Raw genomic sequence first — 21,141 nt, forward strand, 5'->3', positions numbered from 1 at the left:
CTCATTGGACATAGCAGGCTAAGGGCTGCTGTGCAGGGGTGTGGCCAGGTGGGAGGGCAGTGAGATCCCAGCCTGGGCTGGACACCCTTGGGCACTGCCCAGGACTCAGGACGAGAGCCCTGGTTCTAGGCAGAGGGGCCCCGCCCACTAGTGCACAGCCCACGGGGTCCTAGGAGGGGCACCTGGTGGAATGAACTCAGCTGGGAGGACACCCTGTCCCGGCCACCTCCTCACGGGGGCTGGGCGGCTGCTCCACGCCCTCGGGCACCAGCAAGCCCTGTCCTTGTATGTGGGTCTGGGCTCTTAAGCTCCCATCCTCTCTGGGAGCGGGAGGTGAGTGACGTGGACCACACACTGATTACCACGAAGAGTGCCTGGGCGTGTGAGAAGGCACTATACGTGTGGAGGGCTGGCTTAGGAATGCCGGGCAGGGACAGCAGCCTGGGAGGTTCGCCTGCTTTGGGAAGCAATGCGCTAAACCCACCACCTTCCAGGTCATCTGTACAGGGCAGGAGGTTGGTGCCTGCGCCGTCTGGACACTCAGATCATGCATTTCTTCTCTGGAAACATTTCCTCCATGGAAAATTCTAGTCCCAGGAAAGAAAGCAATAAAACTGTTTTTCCCTTAAAAGTCTTAGACCATGACATTCAGATGGCCTGTGGCACAGACAGACAGGTTAGAATGTGATCGGTTACGTGAAAAGGTCGGCTAGGGCTCAACAATCGTGCCGCTGGTCCCTTGGTGAAGAGCGCTCGGTCAAGGGTCTCAGAGGAACCCCAAGAGCCACGTGGGAGGCCTCCCGGGGGCCGCCTGACACTCGGTGTCTGGAAAGTGTGCGCAGAGGTCCCGTGATCAAAGCCACGTGCCCCTCAGGGAGGCACTACGGTGCCAGCCTCTTTCCACACAGCAAGGTCAGGGCCCAGAGAGGACCTGCACCCGGGTGTGACCTGCCCGGGTGGTCACGGCTGAGACACCCAGGCGCAGATGCGTGTTCAGGAAGCGGCGGCCTCGTGTCTGCCGGAGCCAGCCTGCCGTCCGCCTCTCGCCGAGGTGCTGCGCGGTGACTGGGCGTGCCTGGCCGGCCGCTGCTGGCATCTACAGCTTGGACTTGAGCCTGCCCACCTCGGGCTTGTTCACAGAGAATTCCGGCCACCACGACGGCCTCTGCAGGGCTTTGCCCTCCTGCAGGATGGCGCTCCAGAGATTTTTATAGAGCTGCAGGAAGAGGGAGCAGAGGGAGGAGGAGGCATGACTCCTGGAAGAGAGCCCAGGACGCCGCCCCGGAGGCAGGAGCCCCTGCTGCCGTTATTTAGGAAGATGTTAGGATGCCTTTCATTGGTTCATGTGAGCAGTTCATTTTCATAGTAGAATAGAATCTGGAAAGCCCAGTTTAGAGGACCATAAGCTGTGTGACAGGAAGTCCCCTGCCCTCCCCTGGGAGTCACTGTGGAAGGAGGACCCCGTGGCTGACAGGCGTGGCCGCCCAGCACCTGCGAGCCCACACCAGGTCCTCTCCTGCACCATCACACTGCCGGCCATGCACTTCACGCCGCCCTGGCCCTGCCCTGGCAGAGCGGAGGCTCCCGGGACTCCCCACATAAGTCTCTCAGCCTGTGCTGCCTCCATGGGGCCTGGAGAGAGCCGTAGCTATCTGGGGGGAAGGTGCAGCAGCGGGCTGGCCCCCATCTCCCACCCGGAGGCACAGCCCAGCCTCGGGCCTGACTCCCAACTCACAGGTCCACAGAGACGTGGGCCAGCGCGGACCGCCTCCCCTCATGACGCCGCCGGCCTGCACCTGCCAACCTGATCGGCTGCCCAGCATCGAGCAAGCCAGGCTCCAGCCGGGCTCGGCTGCTCCTCCACGGCCACAGTCCTAGGTAGCAGTTCCCTTTCGTGGCATTGTGCCTTGTGTGATCATCTTGCAAACAATCCCAAGTGAACTTCTTCTCGGGTAGCACAGGACTGAAGCCCTGGCTCCCTAAAGCTGGGCAGAGATGCACCCTTCAGGCACCCTGTAGGGGACACCTCTGCGGCGACGAGGCAGAGGCCTCTCCAGCCCAGAGACGGCGCTCCTTCCTGCTCCAGCCCCTCGCTGCCCAAAGCACAGTGCAGCCTTAGGACGCTCAAGCCGCTGCGTTCCTTCTGTACGGGACTGCCCTGTGCGCTCGGGGGTCCGCCTGGAGACCCTCTGTGGCAGGCCCTGCTTGCAAATGCCACGGCTGCCTGTGTGCCTGGGAGCCTCCCAGTGCAGACTGAGAGCCCCTCCCCGGCGTTTCTGCCAGCCCCAGGGCCCCGCCTGGTCTTTCCCCAAACGCCAGGCCTGGAGCTCTACCCCGATCTGGCCTTGCGGCGTGTGGCTGGGCAGTGCCTGGGCCTTGTTGGGTCTGATATCCCTCATCAGCGAGGTGGGCATGAGGAGGCTGTGGTGCCTGGTCCTCACGGAGGCAGGTGCCAACCTTCACTCCACTGGGGCAGCAATGCAACCGCCCTGTCCCACGGAGGGGAGGAGGCTGGGGCTGGGATCTGAGATCAGGAGCTGGCCTGGTGCGAAGCCGGTGAGATCGCCCCAACTCCTGGCCCTCCCCCTCCCCAGCCCTGACCTATGGTGGACTCTGGGCTCACGAAGCTCGCGCCGGCCCCGGGGACAGCCGTGGGAGCCGTGTCCCCCACCTGCAGGGGCTGCGCTCACCTCACCGTCGGCTCTGCCAATCGGCGAGTCCAGAACAAAGTCAGGAGGTGCGATCACGTCGACCAGGGCGACGGCGTCGTCCTTAAGCTGTGGGAAAACAAAGTCCACAGCTTGACACAGACCTGCAGCACCAAGGCAAAGCAGAGCAGGAGCCGCAGCTGCCGCCGCTACGACCACAGCCACCGACAGCCAGCCCTAGACGGGCAGCGCTAGCACCGCCCCGTCTCCCTGAGGGCCTGGGGAGAGCCCCAAGGTGGGCGAGCGAGTACTCCCACCAAGCTCTGCTACCCCGAAACTTCCACGCTGTGCTTTTCCTGCAAGGGAGGGATGCTGGCAGGAGCCAGGAGTGGGCTCCTCAGGCAGTGCTGTGCCAGAGGCCCATCTAGTCTCTGGCCCAGCTGGGAGGTGACCTGGGACCAAGCATGCAGCCGTCACAGCACGCGGGATCTTGGGGGAGCAGTGGTCTCAACATGCCCAAAGAAGTCTGAGGAGGCACCCAAGGGCTTTTTATCTTTTCTTTTTTTGTGGTACTGAGGATGGAGCCCAGCGGCATTCCACCCCAGCCCTATTTTTTATTCTCCATTTTTTTGTAACAGGGCCTCACTGAGTTGCAGAGGGCCTCACTAAGTAGCTGAGGCTGTCTGCAAACCTCGGTCCTCCTGTCTCAGCCTCCCGAATGCTGGGATCACAACTGTGCGCCACCACGCCCGGCTCCCCAAGGACTTCCTTGAAACATAAAAACGGCTTTTCTTAAATGCCTATGATTGACCGCCACAGCCGTGCCGAGGACAGAGCAGGGAGCACTTCGGTGCCTCCGGTGAGCACTCGGGCAGCTGCAGACACGGAGGGCACGGCTGCCGCACACTAGCACTCGGGTGGCTGCGGGCCACTGTCGCACCTCACCTGTGCACACAGGTCCAGGACGGCCTGCTCCACCGACTTCCCGGCCTGCTCACCAGCAAGGTAGCCGCCTGCAAGCACAGCCTTCGTCAGCGAGAATCTGGTCGCCTCCGCCCCGTGCACCTCCAGAAGGGCCAAGCCCGCCCTGTGGGAGGCCTGTCCTGCCAATGTTGGGGTGTCGCTGCTGTCCCAGCTGTGACCAGAGGACTGCTTCAGCTCGGCACCGGTTCTGAGTCCCCTGTCCCACTCAGTGGTCTGGCTATGTGATGGGAAGGTCATGGGGCGAGGGGCTGGGGACACCGCACTGTCCCGGCCAGGGAACAGCAGGCAAAGCCCGAGGGCTGGGGGCTGGCCTCCTGGGTTCCTGCCAGCCAGGGAGGGGCTCCTGGGCTGAACCAAGGGGCATGTGCTGCAGGCAGCGAGTGGCTGGAGGGACGGTGGAGCTGTGGCCTGTGGGGTAGGCAGGCCCAAGGCCACCGGGGCTGAGGTGGGAGGCCTGCCCTCAGTGCCTTCCTCTGGGGCTGCCACAGGCCCAGGGCAGCGGCCTGCTCCGCCTGTGACCATGTGTGTGGCGGGATCTGCTTCTGCGATGATGTTTGCTTTAGAGAATGGGATCTAGTCACCTGGACTTTCTCGGGCAGCAGACGGCTCCTGCCTGCCAGCTGCCCCCTCTGCTGATGCCCTCGGCTCCCGCTGCTGCGCGGGGCACTCAGGAGGCTGAGGCAGGAGGACTGTAAGCTGGAGGCCAGCCCGGGCAACTTAGGGAGGCCATCTCAAGATACAAATAAAAGGGCTGGGGGTGTAACTCAGTGGAAGAGTACCTCTGGGTTCAATCCTAAGTATCACCAAAAAAATAAAATAAATTAACAAAACCCAAGAGCAGGGCTTGGAAGCACCTCTGCACCTGGCAGAGACCGCTTTCGCAGACTCGTCCTGGCACCTCCCTGCCCTCCACCTGCCTGTGTCTGACCAAGGCCTTGAGTAAGCTGATGGGCCCGGGAGAATGATGCACAGGCCACAGCAGGGTGTCCGGCCGCGGGCAGCCAGCAGGCAGCGGCCTCACCTCGGTAGAGCAGGGCCAGGTGCTGGCTCAGAGACCACAGGGCATAGAGTGCGCTGAGCCGCCCGAGCACGGGGCGCAGCGGGGGCGGCACGCCGGGGCCGTGCGTGAACTCGTGAAACCTCCGCACCACGGTGAGCTCCATGAAGGCCAGGGCCAGCGACCGGCAGTGGTACACCTGGGGAGCGAGGGCGGCCGGTGAGTGGGGGCACCCAGCTCACCGCGCATCCTAGGAGGGCAGGAAGGAGAGTTGGGGCCTGGGGACAGGACGCAGCGCTGCAGGAGACTCAGCACAAAGGCCTGCGGCAACAGGCCCCGGGAGGCCCTGGAGCTCGCCCGCAGCCCTAGGCCCAGCCTCCATGCAGCGGGGTGGGGGGTGGGTCGCACCAAAGGTACAGGGCGGGGCGGCTGGGAAGGCTGCCGTCCTGTGCATGGTGCGGGGCCACTGGCAGGGGCCACCGAGGGGCACGGGCTCTGTGATCTGCCCACGGGACCTGGGTGCACGGCCATTTCCACTCTCCAGAGGGTCTGGCCGCATACCTCTCCTCCAAGTCCCACATAGTGGTTTCTCTCTTGTTCAGATGTGGGTCCCGAGTCGGGGGCCCAGAGAATGGGCCGCAGTGTGGTTCTGGCGCTGGCTTATGCCATTTGAGCTCCTGTCTTAACTGACACCCCGGCTGTCTGCTGACCACGACTAGCTTTCTTCCTCACCTCCAACTGGTCCTCTTACGTGATGGAAAAGACACAGGCATCGTCTGACTTGTGGGCAGGAGCAGGTGCCACTTCTGAGACTCAACCCAGCAAGTCGCTGGTGAGGGAGGGCGGGGAGGACACGCTGCCCTGAGAGTCCCCGCGGGTGACACTGCCTCCCAGCCCCAGGAGCAAGGCGGCATGCAGCCAGGGGAGGAGGCTTTGCTGCCCAAGGGGCCACTGCCGGGAGAGGCCCAGTCACGCTCCCAGGGCCAGCACGGGCTCCCGAGGCCAAGGCTGCCGTCCTCCCTGGGCCTGTGGATGTCAGTAATCTCAGGAGAAACTCGGGGAGAGGATGCTCCCCCCACCCCCACCCGGCCGCCTGCCAGCCTGACCCCGCGGGGCTGTGCGCACCACAGCGCCATCTGTCATCAGGGAGTGCAGGCACATCCTGCTCCCTGCTTCTCCCTACCGGGCCAGCCCCCAGATTTCCCAGGATCTGCTGAGTGGAGGTTGGGCGGCCTCAGGCAGCCATGTCCCTGCCGCAGGGCCAGGTGCCAAGCTCCAGCTCCCTGGTCTCCCGTGAGCCCTCCCTCCACCCAGCTGATGGAGGGAGGGGAAGAGAACTTGGACCCAGCCGGGCTGGCTCCCGGGTCCACAGAGTCCCACCAACACTCCAAACATGGTGCATCACAGCCGTGGGTCTCTCTCCCAGGGTCCTCGTGGGGCCAGAGCAAGGTCCATTGTGCAGGCCTGGGCACCCTTAGCAAGGCCAGGGCCCTGCTGTCCCTCCTTTCAACCACGAGGGCTTTTTTTGGCTAAAGTAATACTGTTTTATCTTGTTCTCCCATGAGAGCGACCCATTTCTGTTCCTCCAAGTCACAGGCCGGACAGGCAGTGGGCCTGGAAGGCAGCTCCACCTGCCACCTGCCACCGTGAAGCCCACGTGAGTCCCTGGGTCTGAGGCAGGGATGTGCAGCTCCCCGGCGGCCCTGGAGGCAGGCAGAGCCGGCTTGCACGTCGGCTGGCTTGTGAGCTGCACGGGCTTAACGTCCCATGCCCAAGCGTCCCCGCCTGCGATGTGGGCACTGCAGACACTGTGGGGACCAGGTGAGGTCTCTCAGGAGAGCGTCCCGTGGCCCAGGAAGCACTGCGTGACACATGCCATGGCTCTAGTGTGCCCTGTCCATGGCTCATGACGTTCCTTTGTCCTTGAGAAACATCCAGATAAAAGCGCTGGTCACCTGGGACACAGGCTCTGGGGACAGACGCCCTGGACAGTCCGTCATTGCAATCTGCAGACCCCACTGCCTTAGTGACTGTTGTGGCTGGTGCCCGCAGGCCAAGACGGCTCCTGGCACCCACAGGCCGGCCCCAAAGCTGACCAGCCGGGTCTGCTCTGGAGCACCCTCCCAGCCACTCGGTGCCAGAGCAGCTGGACTGTCCCCGGTGCGGCCTCTGACGACACTGCCTGGACTTGTAGCCAAGGACGGCCTGCACTTTGCAGCCGTGAGCCTGGGGACTCAGAGAAAACATGCCCAGAGCAGGGTGGCTGTACCCGCCCCCAGCTGTCACCTCTCCACGTTGGTCCCCAAGGCTGGGCTTCCTTACGGCCCCAACAGCTCCAGCCCCAGGAAAGGAGGGAGACTCCGATGCCTGGCACCCCTGAACTTCTGGGCCTCTCTGCATCCTGACAGGTGACAATGCGTCAGGCCCTAACCAAAGCCGTTCAGGTCCAGACACAGCTGTGCAGGACATGGAGAGCTGGCTGGGGCCACCCGGCCCTGCTCGGCTGAGCACCCTGGGCTTCCCCCTCGGCCTCGGCTTTCTTAAATCCCCAAAGAAAGGACATGAGATGAAGCGTGTGGCGCCCTGTGGGGCCAGAGGGGAGCAACTGTCCTGCCGGCCTTCTCAGACACATCTCTAGAGGACCCGAGGAGCCCGAGGGGCCTGCTCCTGGGGTGGGACGCGGGGCTGCGGAGGGAGGGGCTCACCACACCTCTTCATGTCCACGGGCTTTGGAACACGGGAGGGCATCACCAGACCAAACACCAGAGACACGCTTTTGTTTTTAAATAACTCACTGGACACGACTGGCTGACAGCAGGTGAACAATAAATGCCATTCCTTACTGTCGAGAACATGTAGATTTAAAAAATAAAAGCCCACAGACTCCTCCTGCTAGGTCAAAGGGCAAGCACACCTGATTTTAAGGAGAATGACCGGTACTGTCGACAAAAGAACAGCGTGTGGAGCGGCAGGTGGCCAGCAGCGCCCGGCCATGAGCTTCAGCCTGCTCATCCCCGGCCCCGGCTCCTGTCCCGGGCCAGGCGCCCCTCAGTCTGGGGCGTCTTCCCTCCCAGGGACGAGCTCTGTGGCCCGTGCGCCATGGCCCTCCCCAGCCCAGAATCTCACTTTGGGGACGGGACCCTTTGCTCTTTGGAGATGTTGAACTTCCCCCTTTCGCAGTGCTGGGGATGGAGTCCAGGCCTTGCACGTGGTGGGCAAGCCCTCCACCAGGGCCACCCCCGGCCAGAAACGCTCAGCTCCGACAGTCAAACCCAACAGCTTTCTTTTGCAGCCTCTGAGTTTCCTGTTTTAAGAAGGCCTGTCCCTGGCTGAGGTTAAACAAACCTTCTCTTCCCCTGCTACACGGCGGTTACAAGCACCAGACGGCCCCGGCATCCAGCCCAGAGCCTCTGAGCTCCCAGCAGTCAGGAACGCCCGGGGCTCGCCCGTAACTGCCCCAACCCTGAGCAGGTCTGGGAGACAAAGCCCTCTCGGGCCTCCCTCCCCTCCACGCCTCGGAGCTGCCTCCACCCCACTCCTGCCCTCCGTGCCGTCCTGCCTCAGCCTGCGCCTGTCCACTCCCAGCTCTGCCCAGGGGCCCCAGCTCACAGGACCCAGACCCAGAGCCTCCCCGCTCCTCCACCACCAGATCACTGACACACGGCTCAAAATGTAAAGGCGAGCCAGGAGCGCACACAGGTACGCTGCGGGGTAATGCAAGCGGGTGCCCGGCCTACGCCAGCGGATGGGCTGCTAGGACGACACGAAGGGCCACATGGCCGCTGGGCAGCTCTAAAGGCCTGCGTACCATTGGTCAGGATAGCCACATCTCCCCGGGGGCCTGGCTGGCAACGCAAGGCAAACTGCTATTTCCATTTTACTTATTACCTTGGTACTGAGGATCATGCACAGAGGCATCCTACCTCCGAGCTACACCTCCAGCCCTTTTTATTTTTATCTTAAAATAGGTCTCACTAAGTTGCTGAGAGCCTTGCTAAGTTGCAGAGGCTGGCCTCGGACCTGAGATCCTCCTGTCTCAGCCTCCCAAGTACTGGGATTACAGGCATGTGCCACACCCAGCAGAGTGCTACAGCTACAGCAGGGTGCTTTTGGGCCATGGATGCCCGAGACATGAGGGGCAGCTCTTGTCCCAGCGTGATATGCGTGCGCTTGCCGAGGCAGTCATAAAGCCACTACCCTGGCCGCTCCCCTAGGACCCCGTGGGGGCAACAACCCATAACAAGACTGAAGCCGAGCACTGAGCAAGGGGGTGGCCCGATGAGCGAGGGGCGGCCCGAGCCCTGCCGGCGGCAGGCCCGCGTGGTCCCGATGTCACGGCCCCACTGCCGCGGACTCGACCCCCACCTGAGTCGTGGCCCTGTTCAGAGGAGCCAACCAAGGCCTACGGAGGAGCCCAGAGCACGCCTGGCTTCCAGCCATGACACCAGAGAGAGCAGAGGCACAGAAAAGAGACGGGTACCTGGCTGTTGCTTCTGGCTTCAAAGTCGCCGCTTCCTGATCTTTTCTCTTGGTTGAATTTTTGATAGCTCTCTCGGAGCAGGTAGCAGACCAGCCACTTATATGCTGCCAGGGGGGCTTCAAGACAAGGGCCAGGAGGGAAAAGTCACCACAGAGCACCTCACACGCCCACACACTTACACACTTACCCTGGTCAGAAAACACCGCAGCTGTGTGCGTGTCCTGGGACATCTCCATGAAGAGGGTATGGGGTGCGCTACGTTGGGTGTGTGTGTGTGTGTGTGTGTGTGTGTGTGTGGTGCTGGGGATTAAAACCAGGAGGATTCTACTTCTAGCTACACACCCACTCAGATTTTTAATTTATTATTTATTTTGCAGGTCTGGGGATGGAACCCAGGGGCATTCTACCGCCAAGCTACACCTCCAGCCCTATGTCTTTAGTCCTTTTATTTTTGAAAAGGGTCTCACTGAGTTGCCGAGGGCCTCACTAAGTAGCTGAGGATGTCTGCAAACTACCATCCTCCAGGCTCAGCCTCCAGAATGCTTAAATTACAAGCGTGTGCCACCATGCCCGGCTCTTATTCTTTACTTTGAAACAGTCTCACTAAGTTTTGGAGTGCCTCACTGAGTGGCGGAGGCTGTCCACGAACGCGGATCCTCCTGTCTCAGCCTCTCAAGTCCCTGGATCACAAGCGTGCGGCACCCGCCGGGCTGGGGCGGGTTCATTTTAGGCTGGAAAATTGCAGCATGGCGGAGGTGCTCAAAGCCACCCCACCCCACCCCTGCCAAGGCACGTGGGGCAGGGAAAAGCGGGGCGCTTCCGGACCGGGAGGTTTCCCTGAGCTCCCAGGAGGCTGTGGGCTGCGGAGCGCCATTTAAGAAGAGCTGCAGCTGGGCGTGGTGGCGCACTCGGAGGCTGAGACCAGAGGAGTGCAGGTTCACAGCCAGCCTCGGCAACTTATAAGGTCCTGTCTCAAAATAAAAAGGACTGGGTGTAGCTCAAGGTAGAACGGCCCTGGGTTCAAAGCTCAGTACCAAAGAAAAGAGTCGCGGATCCTCGCTTGAGCTCCCGCTCTTAGGCCGTGAAAGATGCCACGCGGCTCCCTGGGCAGCATGAGGGCCCGTGGAACATCGGGAGCCCTGCCCGGCAGAGGGGCAGTGGCCATGGGAAGGGCACTGCAGCCTTGCCTTCTGCCCCCCAACCTCACCCTCTCTGAGGCTGCCCCGTGCCTGCTGCAAGTCTAAGGGAGCCTTGTAGGACAGGAGGCCGCAGGAGGGGAGCGGCGGGGCGTGCCGGACAGACCCCTGGAGGGTCCCTCCTCCTCCCCCTCCTCGCATCCAGCCTGGCTGACTCCCCAGGCACTTCTGACCCTGGAGAGGAGGCAGAGCAGAGCCAGGACACAGCGCTGTGCCACGAGGGTTCTGAGTCCACACTCTCACCCAGCCTCTGCCCAGGCACACGGGGCCTGGCACCCAAACCCAGGAGACCTCCAGCTGCGGGGAGCACGGAGCCCTTCTGCTCGGCTCATAGCTCCCAGATGGAAAAGAGGGGCCTGCCTCGCGTGCTGCGGCGAGCCAGCCCTGTGCCCTGGGAGCAGGAGGCCCCGGCACGGCTGGCTGCTCCTCCACCCGATCAGCTAATCTTCACGGTGCGACGGAGCAACCCACTAAAAACCAAACCCTCTCACAGGCTTGGGCATGCCGGCAGCTTGCCCACTGCCACACAGCAACTGGAGGACAGGAGGGAAGGAAAGGCAGGTGTCTGAGATTCTCCGGGAGCAGGTGATCCCAGCGGGCGTGGGCAGCAGGTGCAGGGATGAGGGACCGCCAGGGGCTGCCGGGTGCCATGTGTCACCTAGAGGCCCTAGGTGCTGCCCAGCTGTGGACCCGGCACCTGGGCCTCAGTAGAAGGGCCTCTGCAGGCACAAAGTTAAGCATACAGAGGTGAGCTCACTGTGGGTTAAGGTGGCCCTAGACCCAGTGAAAGGGTCTTTACGAAGGAAAAGAGAAGACAGAGGCCGGGCGACAGGGAGGCAGGACAGGGACACGCAGCCACAGCCACGGACACCAGAGTCCCTGGATAGCCGGGCAGCTGAGCCCTGCCGATACCGTCACTTCCGCTTCTGCCTCCTGACTGAGAGATTCTGCCTGCTGGTTCTGGTTCCCTGACAGCCTTGGGGCGCAGAGACTCTAGGCTGCCCAGACATCATCACTGAGTCTTAAATGCCACCCTCAGGATGTCACCTGGAAGCCCACGTCCCCAGCCAAGGTGGGCGTGACCATGGCGGCCCCTGCGCCTCGCAACCTCCCAGCAGGTGGCGGCCGGGAGCAGGAGGGCGGGCACTGCTGGAGGTGGACACCCAGGGCCCTGTTCTCCCTGAGGCTTACAGCAGCAGAGCCCACGCAAACGGTGCGGCTGGGAATGGCACCTGCCACTCTCTCAGCTCATCAGCCGCAGCGCGACCTCTCTGGCCTGCCTGGGCCGTCCTCAAACACGGCCCGGTGTCCCTCTGAGGCCAAAGAGACTGAGTGTCCCAGGCTCTCTCTGCACCAGGTCTCACCTGGCGGCAATGCTAACGGCCCTGGGGCTCAGGCCTCGCTCTGCCCTGGCAAGAGCTGGCGGCCGTCAAGGCGCATCTGCGCCACGATCTTTGTCAGGAGCTCCTTCTAGCCCTGTTTTTCAGGGACCGTCTCGCTGTCTTGATGTGCTCGTGTGGACGGGAGGCGACTCCCCAGCAAGCGTCTGAAAGCGCTCATGGGTATGGGTGAAAGTACCCGTGAAGGGGGCATCTTTGAGAGTAGAGGATGGCCGAGCAGGGAGGAGGCTGTCATCAGCCTACACACCCTGTCTCAACAGCTTCCCTGCCTCCGCCTTTCCCAGAACCCTGTCGGAACCAGCTGGCAAAAGTACGGGTTCCCAAGAGAGGCGTGAGGATGAAGAATTCAACTCTTAAGAATTTGATTCCAAAAATCTTTTATTAATACTAATGGGGGGGGGGGCGCCAGCCTATCTCTACTGGCCGACCCCTGCTCCTGGGTCGAATCTCTACTGGTCGACCTACTGGCCAACCTACCTGCTGACGCCTACTTCTGGGTCAGTATCATCTCTCTTGGGCCGACAACGGGTTCATTTCTCTAAAGGTATTTATAGAGTTAAGGTCAATCAATGTCCTCGTGCCGTCACCACCAGAATACAATACAGACCAATCCAAAGCACGTACGTTACAGGTAGGTTAATCAGTACCCCCGTGCCATCACCACCTGACCTTCTCCAGACCTTTTACTTTGAACTTTCCATAACCCCAAATCTTGTTGACTCTGGGTGAAGGACAGCCAGCTGAGTCAGAAATATTCTTTTAGGGGAGAACCTTAATGGCTCCCCACAGAACCCTCTGATAGGCTTCAGCAGAGGGACCTGGGGTCCTGACGCCATGCCATGTGACCTCACTGTTCATGCCCACACACCACCCCACGTGGCCTCACTGCCCACCTGGATACACATCACAGCATGCTTTACCTTGAACGCTAATGAGCCAAGTCAGGGGAGACGCTGGCCTGGCCTTACGGAGTGGCACGGGTGGGCTGGAGATGGTGGACTCCAGCAAAGTACTGCAGCAGGACGGCACGCCTCCTGCTGGGCCAGCCCACTGCCCAGGAGGCAGAGACCATGCCACGGAGGCCTCTCCCCTTCACCTTACCCGGGGAGGGCGCCCTTCATCTTGGAGTCAGCCCCTAACTCAGCGCCAAGTAGGAGCAGAGGCCCAGAATGAGCAGATGGACAAGCGGTGCCCAGGCGCCCCGCTCCCATCGCCCCAGCAAAACTAGAGTGCAGTCCTCTCGGGACGATGGCAGAGAAAATCCAGGGGAGCGTGCCCGCCACCACCGCGGGAGTGGAGGAGTGGACGCACCTGTAGAGTCCAGCCAGTCGGCAGAGCAGGAGCCACGGAACTTCTGGCCCAGGATGCTGGGATAGGCCTCTAGAAAGTCCACGGTCCTCAGAGGGCTTTCGAAGCGAGTTCCGTCTAGGACACACACACACATACACACACACACACACACACACACACACACACACACAGACACCTGTGACTTTGGTGAAAGACAAGGAAGCCCCAAACCACGGAGCCTGCCCGTGATCCCCACACCACAGAGCCGCGTGCCGGCTGTCTGTGCAGCCCCATGCCCTTGCCTGGCACTCGGGAGTCTACAGGCTCACTACCTGGCACCACTCCTTTCTCCCTGCAGACACAGGGCACACATTGGTAGATGTACTAAGTCGGAGGAGCAGAGAACCTGCCGGCCCGAGAGGCCCGGGAGCCCACCTTGGTGCCGCTGCTCCAGGAGGCCCAGCAGGTAGCTGCTCGTCTGCTGCAGCAGGACGTTGTTGTCGCCTTCGTACGTGCAGTTGGGATCGTTGTCGTCTCTGAGGTCGCCCAGCCGGTTAACTGAAACAGAACACAGCGTGCCTGTCATCCCGGCGCTTACTGGAGAGAACCCGCCATGACCCGCACAGCGGGGAAGCCCTGTGCCCCCCTTGGCCAGAGAAGACGTGCTTACCCCCTGCTCCTCCCAGCCCACCTCCCGCTAGCCCTGGCCGGGATGCTCATCGCTAACACCAGGATACAGAGGCACCTGCGTGGAGGGCTCAGGTCAGGGCGGGCAGCAGGAGGCTGTGCTAGGACCTGTAGCCCCCAGCCAGCGTGGGGCCACCGCAGAGGCAGGTGTCTGCAGGGAGCGGACTCCCTGGGGCCGCCCTTCTTCCTTCTACAGCTGAGTGGACTTTTCTTGGCATATAATTTCAAATAGCTTGTTCTTCAAGCACTGCTCCTGACAGTTCAGTGGCCCGGTTCCTTCACGGTCTGAGATGTGCCGTCCGGACCCTCGACTGCTCCCCAGGTATGAGGCCGGGAGGGGGAGCCAGCAGGCGAGGAGGGCTCCAGCATCCTGGAAGGGTGAGCCCGGCCGAGGCTGTTTAGAGGATCCGTGGCCTCCACGCTGCCAGTAAGTCTGTGGCCACCTGGACCTCGGATAGCCTTTCCCTGACCTGCTGCCACATCCCCGATGCCACCGCAAAGCCACCAGATGTAGCGAGGCGGGGGAGCCTCTTACTTGACATCCGAACCCTAGACTCGGCCTTTACCTTCGTCCCTGCCCTCAGCCTTCCTGGTCCCGGCCCTGCGTCACCTAAGAGCCTCGATTCCCTTCCTCCATCGTGTTTGATCCTGCAGGGCTCACCCTCCTCACTCTGCTTAATACCAGAGGGAGAGGCACTGCTTATAATTAACTACTTACAATGTTTTTGTGATAAAACTACTCAGAACATCACACAGAGGACGTAGGGACACACAAGGGTAAACTATGTTCAGCCAGGACAACCCGCATGCAAGCGTGTAAGGGAGACAGCGTGGAGGGCACCGAGGGCCACGCCACTGCCAGCCCTGGGGTCAGACACATGTGAGAGCAACTGGACATAGCCACAGGGGGCGTCAGTGCCCACACGCCAGCACCGGGGCACCCACAACGGGGCAGGAGCCTCCACCGCCTCCGTGGGCCGAGGAGGGCTTTGCCGTCCTGCGGCTGCTCGCAGTGAGGACGTGGCCTTCTTTAAGCAGCCACTTTTCACTAATGAGTTAAGATCTGCGCACAGGAAGCTGGGCAGGTCTGGCGCAAAGACAGTGGGAACAGTAGTGTTAACAACAGCAGCTGCAGCAGACGGCGGCCACCGCCGTCCAGCAGGCCTCAGCCCGTGCCTCGTGTAAGCACACGGACTCAGCTGCCATGATAACCTGCGTGGGATTCCCACCCAGACAGGGGCGGGCCAGCGAGGCCGAGGAGGCGCAGGCGAGGCCGATAGGATGCTGCCCTTTCTAGGTTTTAGAATTGTCCACAAGAATAAAACTTGGTGCTGGTTTCCTTCCAAGTCACCAACCACAAAATGACAATTCGAGCACACAGATACACTGCTTTCTGCTATGGTTTTTACTGGGCACATTCAAATATTTCTCTACGTTTCGTCATTATTAAAAATTTTGAACAAGAAACATCAGGCGTCAGAAAGCGGCAAGGGCGTGTCTAAGGCAGGGGTCGGCAAACGTGTCCTGTCCCGTCCTGCCCTGGGCAGGGGGTTTCAGACGTGTGCACCGCGTGGTCTCTGCCTATGCAAGACTGCAGTGCAGAGACCCAGCAAGTGCTTACACAAATGGGTGCAGCTATGTGCCAATAAAACTTTATTTGCAAAAGCAGGCACAGGCTGCAGTTTGCTGACCCTGGCCCCATGTCATAAACAGCAGGGCAGAGGACAGGAAACCACCACGAGCTTTTCCAAAACATACTGGCCAGGTAGCCGTGTCCGCCGCACGCCTCGCGGCATTCCTGGATCCCCTGCTGGGCGGTCCACGAGGCCAGGGGCTTGCCGGCCGACGCCAGGGCGTGGATCTCGCGTCCCAGCTCCGCCTTGGTGAGGGAAGCCAACGAGAACAGGTGAAAGAGACTTCCGGTGCTAGACAGCAGGCCCCAGGTTAGCGACAGCGCCAAAGCTCCGTGCCCCAGTCTAAGACACTCCTCAGTTACAGGGAAAAAAGAGGCCAGGAGGCCAGGCGGTGCACGCTGGTAATGCCCAACTACCGAGGCCGAGATCCTGGCTCAGTAACCAGGGGCCGGGGGCAGAGCTCAGTGGTAGGGCGCCCTGGGGTTCAATCCCCAGTACTGCAACGTAACTGAATTTTAGAGGAGACCATCTGTGATTACGGGGGTCTGTTCAGGAATCACGGTCTGCTCAGTCTCTCAGCGATGAACGTGACTGAAGCACAGCTCCGTGTGCAGATCCAGCTCGGGGACACAGAGGCCCGGAGCAGACCGTGGGAGGAGGGACGGCGGCTGCGTGTGGAGGCCCAAGCACCAGGTGCACCGTGACGCCACGCGCTGCAGACAGGCCGGCCTGGCACGGCCCTCGCTGGCCGCCCCGGTCTCACATGTGTTCAATAAACGACCTCTCGCTTCTACTTGATATCCAATAAGCACAACTCAGAAGAAGGGGACACACCTGCTAGACAAAATTACCCGCTTCACACTGCCTGGCATGGAGGTGCGCGTCTGTACTCCCAGTACTCTGGAGGCCGAGACTGGAGGATTGCAGGTTTGAGGCCAGCTTCAGTAACTTAGCAAGACCCTTGGCAACCTAGCAAGACTGTTTTAAAATAAAAATTTTTTAAAGAGTTCAGGGGTGCAGCTTAGAGGTAGAGCACCCTTCATTTCAACCCCAGCATCTAAATAAATAAGTCAATAAATAAACAGGTAGAAAGGAGCTACTTACAGATCTTCCTTGCCTGCCTGACTTGCAGAAAGAATAAACATGACTACACTCACTGCAGCATTATTAACAGGACATCGGTGTCCCCGGCAGTCGCCAGGGACCCCCGCCTGACGTTCATTTCTCAGGAATGACGCTCGCCTGCCCTCCGCCCTGCCATGGTCCACGCCACCTGCCGCTGGCCTGCTCTCGCTGTCTACACTGGGGATTCCAAGGCACACCAGCTGCACAGGCTCCTTAGGATGCTAGCGGAACCCCACCTGCAGCATTCCTGACCTGTCCTCAGCGTCCACTCCGCTCAGGAGGAGCAGGAGGGGCCGTGGTTCCCCAGGCCGCCCACGGGGACAGGCCCGTTGATCTCAGGGATCTGCACAAATCCCTGACTGCCAGCTACAATCCTGTCAGTGGATCTGGCCCTTTGTCTGGTTGTTTTGAAAGGATCAGAACCGTGAAATTGGCTGAGAGGCTGGTAATGCGGACTTTGCAAAACCATCATGTTCTCAACAGAACCACAGCTGAACACAGACGGGAACGAGGAGTGGTGTCAGCACATCCTTGAGAAACCAGGCGCTGGACACAGTCCAGACCGCTCCAGCCTCGGCCCGAGCCAAGCCCGAGGGCGTGGGATGGCCAAGGAGCGGCGGGGGCCCTGTCGTCACGCCTCCATCTGGGCTGACTGCGTCTTGAAATAATGCTGGGGCTGGGGAAGCGCTTGCCTAGCACGCACATGCCCTGGCTCCCACCCCCAGCGCGCCAAGGGAATTAAAGACGGCAAAGCCTGGGCTGCTGGACCCCAGGTGAAGAGCGGTGCCCCGCCTCCCAGAGCTCACCTGCCTGGCGCTTCGGTCACGGGCCAGAAGGCCGCGCTGCAGCTCCATCAGGTCCAGGAAGAGCGTTTTGGAGAAGTGGTCCAAGGCATAGGCTGCCGCCAAGTACGGGAGCAAGCGCCATTGCTAGGAGAACGGACGGGCTCAGGGAGGCCGGCTGCCCACCAGCGCCTCGGGACCCACGGTCAGCCCGCCTGTGAACTGGGCCCCGCCGCGGGGCTGACTCTGAGCCTGCGCACAGTAGGCTGAAGAGTGAAGCAATCACAAGGCAGATGGGGAAACTGAGGCTATGCACGCCTCGAGGCTCCTTGGGGCCGAGGGTGTCCCCTGAAGCTGGGTGTGCCCAGCGTCAGCCATGGGGCAGGGCATGTCCACTGCTGGACGGATGATGGCCAGGAGGGAGGGAAGGGCCTACTGCCCGCTCATCCCGTATCTGCTGGGCCAGACAATGCCTGTGGCCTCCACTGCGAACTCGCCCGGGCCCCCGAGGCCCCGGGGTGGGAAGTCCTCATCATGTCTGCCACAGACGCCTTGCCCGGGGCACCCCGCGAGTGAAACTGGGTCCTGGCTCCCTTAATCACTGAGCGGCTTTGGGGGCCACACTGTGTCCCGGCCCCATGTCCATGGCAAACCCTGCTACCCAGGTGCAGGCCAGGACACTCTGCTTACCCTAGTTTATTTCCTCATTGAAACAGGTTCACAGTCCCCAAGCGGGGAAGTTGGAGAAGCAACGGCGAGTCTGTCGGCCTTTCCATTCCGTCTGCTCAGACGGACCTGTCCATGCGCAGCTCGGCCCAAGCCTGGGCCAGCCTGCCCCCGCCCTCTGCCTATCTCCCCAGGCCTGGGCCAGCCTGCCTCCCCAAGCCTAGGCCAGCCTGCCCCCGCCCTCTGCCTATCTCCCCAGGCCTGGGCCAGCCTGCCCCCGCCCTCTGCCTATCTCCCCAGGCCTGGGCCAGCCTGCCTCCCCAAGCCTAGGCCAGCCTGCCCCCGCCCTCTGCCTATCTCCCCAGGCCTGGGCCAGCCTGCCCCCGCCCTCTGCCTATCTCCCCAGGCCTGGGCCAGCCTGCCCCAGCCCTCTGCCTGTCTCCCCAAGCCTGGGCCAGCCTGCCCCCGCCCTCTGCCTATCTCCCCAGGCCTGGGCCAACCTGCCTCCCCACCTCTGCCTGTCTCCCCAGGCCTGGGCCAGCCTGCCTCCCCACCTCTGCCTGTCTCCCCAGGCCTGGGCCAGCCTGCCTCCTCAACTCTGCCTGTTTCCCCAAGCCTGGGCCAGCCTGCCTCCCTGCCTCTGCCTGTCTCCCCAAGCCTGGGCTAGCCTGCCTCCGCCCTCTGCCTATCTCCCCAAGCCTGGGCCAGCCTGCCTCCTCACCTCTGCCTGTCTCCCCAAGCCTGGGCCAGCCTGCCTCCCCACCTCTGCCTGTCTCCCCAAGCCTGGGCCAGCCTGCCTCCTCACCTCTGCCTGTCTCCCCAGGCCTGGGCCAGCCTGCCTCCCCACCTCTGCCTGTCTCCCCAAGCCTGGGCCAGCCTGCCTCTGCCCTCTGCCTGTCTCCCCAAGCCTGGGCCAGCCTGCCTCCCCACCTCTGCCTGTCTCCCCAGGCCTGGGCCAGCCTGCCTCCCCACCTCTGCCTGTCTCCCCAGGCCTGGGCCAGCCTGCCTCCCCACCTCTACCTGTCTCCCCAGGCCTGGGCCAGCCTGCCTCCCCACCTCTACCTGTCTCCCCAGGCCTGGGCCAGCCTGCCTCCTCACCTCTACCTGTCTCCCCAAGCCTGGGCCAGCCTGCCTCCCCACCTCTACCTGTCTCCCCAGGCCTGGGCCAGCCTGCCTCCTCACCTCTACCTGTCTCCCCAAGCCTGGGCCAGCCTGCCTCCTCAACTCTGCCTGTCTCCCCAAGCCTAGGCCAGTCTGCTTCCGCCCTCTGCCTGTCTCCCCAAGCCTAGGCCAGCCTGCTTCTGCCCTCTGCCTGTCTCCCCAAGCCTGGGCCAGCCTGCCTCCTCAACTCTGCCTGTCTCCCCAAGCCTAGGCCAGCCTGCCTCTGCCCTCTGCCTGTCTCCCCGCTCTGATCCTCAGTTCCCCCTGGGAAACAGGAACATGCCCACCCCCTGGCTGCGAGGGCAGTCTCCACGCAAGGGGAGGAGTCCATGCCATGGCAATGGTTGCTATGGCGATGACTCACCCAGTGACCAGGTAGGCACTGTCTTGGGCTGCAGCTAGGCGGCCTCCCTTCCCAGGATGTGTTTATTTGGGGGGGGGGGTTCACCTTGCTCAGTGCCACCCCTTTACTTGTTCGGGGCCAGTTCTGAGGGACAAGCTAAGTGACAGAGGGACAGGTGCCCTCACCGGCCGCCCAGGCCTTGCCTGGCTCCCGCCCTCCGGACTCCCTGCCTTGGTAGCTTTGCACAGGCACCTTTTTAACTAGAATTGCCCCAGGAGCTTGCTGCCCGAAAGACCACACTCGGCCTGTTGTCCTGTTGGCTGCTCTGACCAACTCCCACCAGCCCAAGGGTTCTACTGGGAAGATCTGCACACGGCGTGGAAAGCCCGTGGAGGGGCCCTCGAGCAGCCAGTACCTGCAGTTGATACTCAAGTACTGGAATTTCCTCCTCGTCTGTCGGTCCAAACTGACGCCGGGTGGCTGAGAAGCGGAGCGCGATGGCCACGGCCAGCTTCAGGTTGACCACGGACATGCTGACGATGGAGATCCGGCCCGAGGACAGGCTGCCCAGGGACGCTCCAAAGCGCTGCCTGACGTCCTGGGGAAGACGGCGGTGAGGAGTGTGGGCAGCCTGGCTGGGAGCACGGCGGGGCCGAGCTGCTGCCGGCACGGGTGTCACTGGTGAAGTGTGGGCAGGGGAGGCCCCCACGGCCAGCGGGAGGGAGCACAGCGCGCAGCCCCGCACAGGAGCACCCTCCTGGGAGCCTGCAAGCTGTCCACCTGGGGTGCCCGGTTACCTCTCACCCAGGCAAGCAAGACAGACGGACTGGAGCTAGGTGCGATGGCGCACACCTGTGATACAGCAACGTGGAGGCTGAGGCGGGAGGATGGCAAGTTTGAGGCCAGCCTTGCAACCTGGCAAGACCCTGTCTCAAAACAAACCGTAGAGGGTGGGGTGGGTTCAATCCCAGCCCCCCAGACATGGCCTCCGCTACCGAGGGCCGCAGGGAGGCCACGGACTGGGAGTCCGCCTCTGGCCCAGTGTTCTGGTGACCAAACATGTTTCTTTTCTCCCTAGGCCCTTGGATTCCTCTCTCACCGTCAAAGGCAGCCGCTCTGAGGGGGCTGCCAGACACCCCGCACTCTGGTTCTCGGGGGCGGCGGGGACGCGGTGTGCCACAGGGCGTCACCCTCTGTCCCGCGGCCCCTGCGCTGGTCGCCACTGCCCGGGTTCAGGGCCGTCCGAGGGGCGTGGGCACGCCAACCCATGGCTACCTCCCCAGCTGCCTCTCTGGGGTTCCTTTCTTTTATTATTTGGACCCTTCTCCCAAAACACTGGGGTGGGTGGGGGTCCATCGGAATCACGACGCGCCCAGGGAGAGCGGCCACCGGCTCACGTGGAGAAGGCGCTCCCGCGCGTGCGTTTCAAGTTATTTTCCTTCGTGGTGTAAAATATCACTCTACCGTCTTTCACGTGCTGTGTTGTGCGTGAGAAACACAAATTGATTTTTATTCCACTGGCATCAGATCTGAAGAGTCCAGAACGTTCCCTCTGGAATCTTCGCCTGTCTCGCCTGCCTGTCTGGCCACGTGGCTTTTCCTTACTTTCTCTGGGGAACACCACAGGCCCCTCCAACAAAGGCCCTCTTCCCCCCGCCTGCGCGGAGACTTTTATGTCCGTGAGGCCCCAGCCCTGTCTTCTGGGGTTTCTCTGACCCTTTCCGGCTCTTCTGGAGGGCGCGGGCGTC

The 21,141-nt window shown here is 62.0% G+C and overlaps 1 protein-coding gene across 4 annotated transcripts in view; it reads right to left on the bottom strand.

Moving 5' to 3' along the window:
• Positions 1-1,096: 1,096 nt before the first annotated feature.
• The window catches only part of ACOX3 (acyl-CoA oxidase 3, pristanoyl), a gene marked incomplete at both ends in the record, with an annotated part of 33,699 nt that continues 13,654 nt past the window's right edge, over positions 1,097-21,141 (bottom strand). For 2 of the 4 annotated variants that reach the window (XM_080697787.1, XM_080697786.1), the window contains 10 exons: positions 1,097-1,216; positions 2,691-2,777; positions 3,594-3,661; positions 4,654-4,828; positions 9,110-9,225; positions 13,017-13,130; positions 13,431-13,553; positions 15,441-15,561; positions 17,248-17,370; positions 19,809-19,991. In XM_080697787.1, coding sequence (XP_080553913.1) covers positions 1,097-1,216; positions 2,691-2,777; positions 3,594-3,661; positions 4,654-4,828; positions 9,110-9,225; positions 13,017-13,130; positions 13,431-13,553; positions 15,441-15,561; positions 17,248-17,370; positions 19,809-19,991 — 1,230 coding nt within the window. The remainder of the gene's footprint in view (positions 1,217-2,690; positions 2,778-3,593; positions 3,662-4,653; positions 4,829-9,109; positions 9,226-13,016; positions 13,131-13,430; positions 13,554-15,440; positions 15,562-17,247; positions 17,371-19,808; positions 19,992-21,141) is intronic. The other 2 variants (XM_080697788.1, XM_080697789.1) reach the window with 2 other exon arrangements.

This window comes from Muscardinus avellanarius, assembly GCF_963383645.1.
Source record: "Muscardinus avellanarius genome assembly, chromosome: 6".
Taxonomy (NCBI): Eukaryota; Metazoa; Chordata; class Mammalia; order Rodentia; family Gliridae; genus Muscardinus; species Muscardinus avellanarius.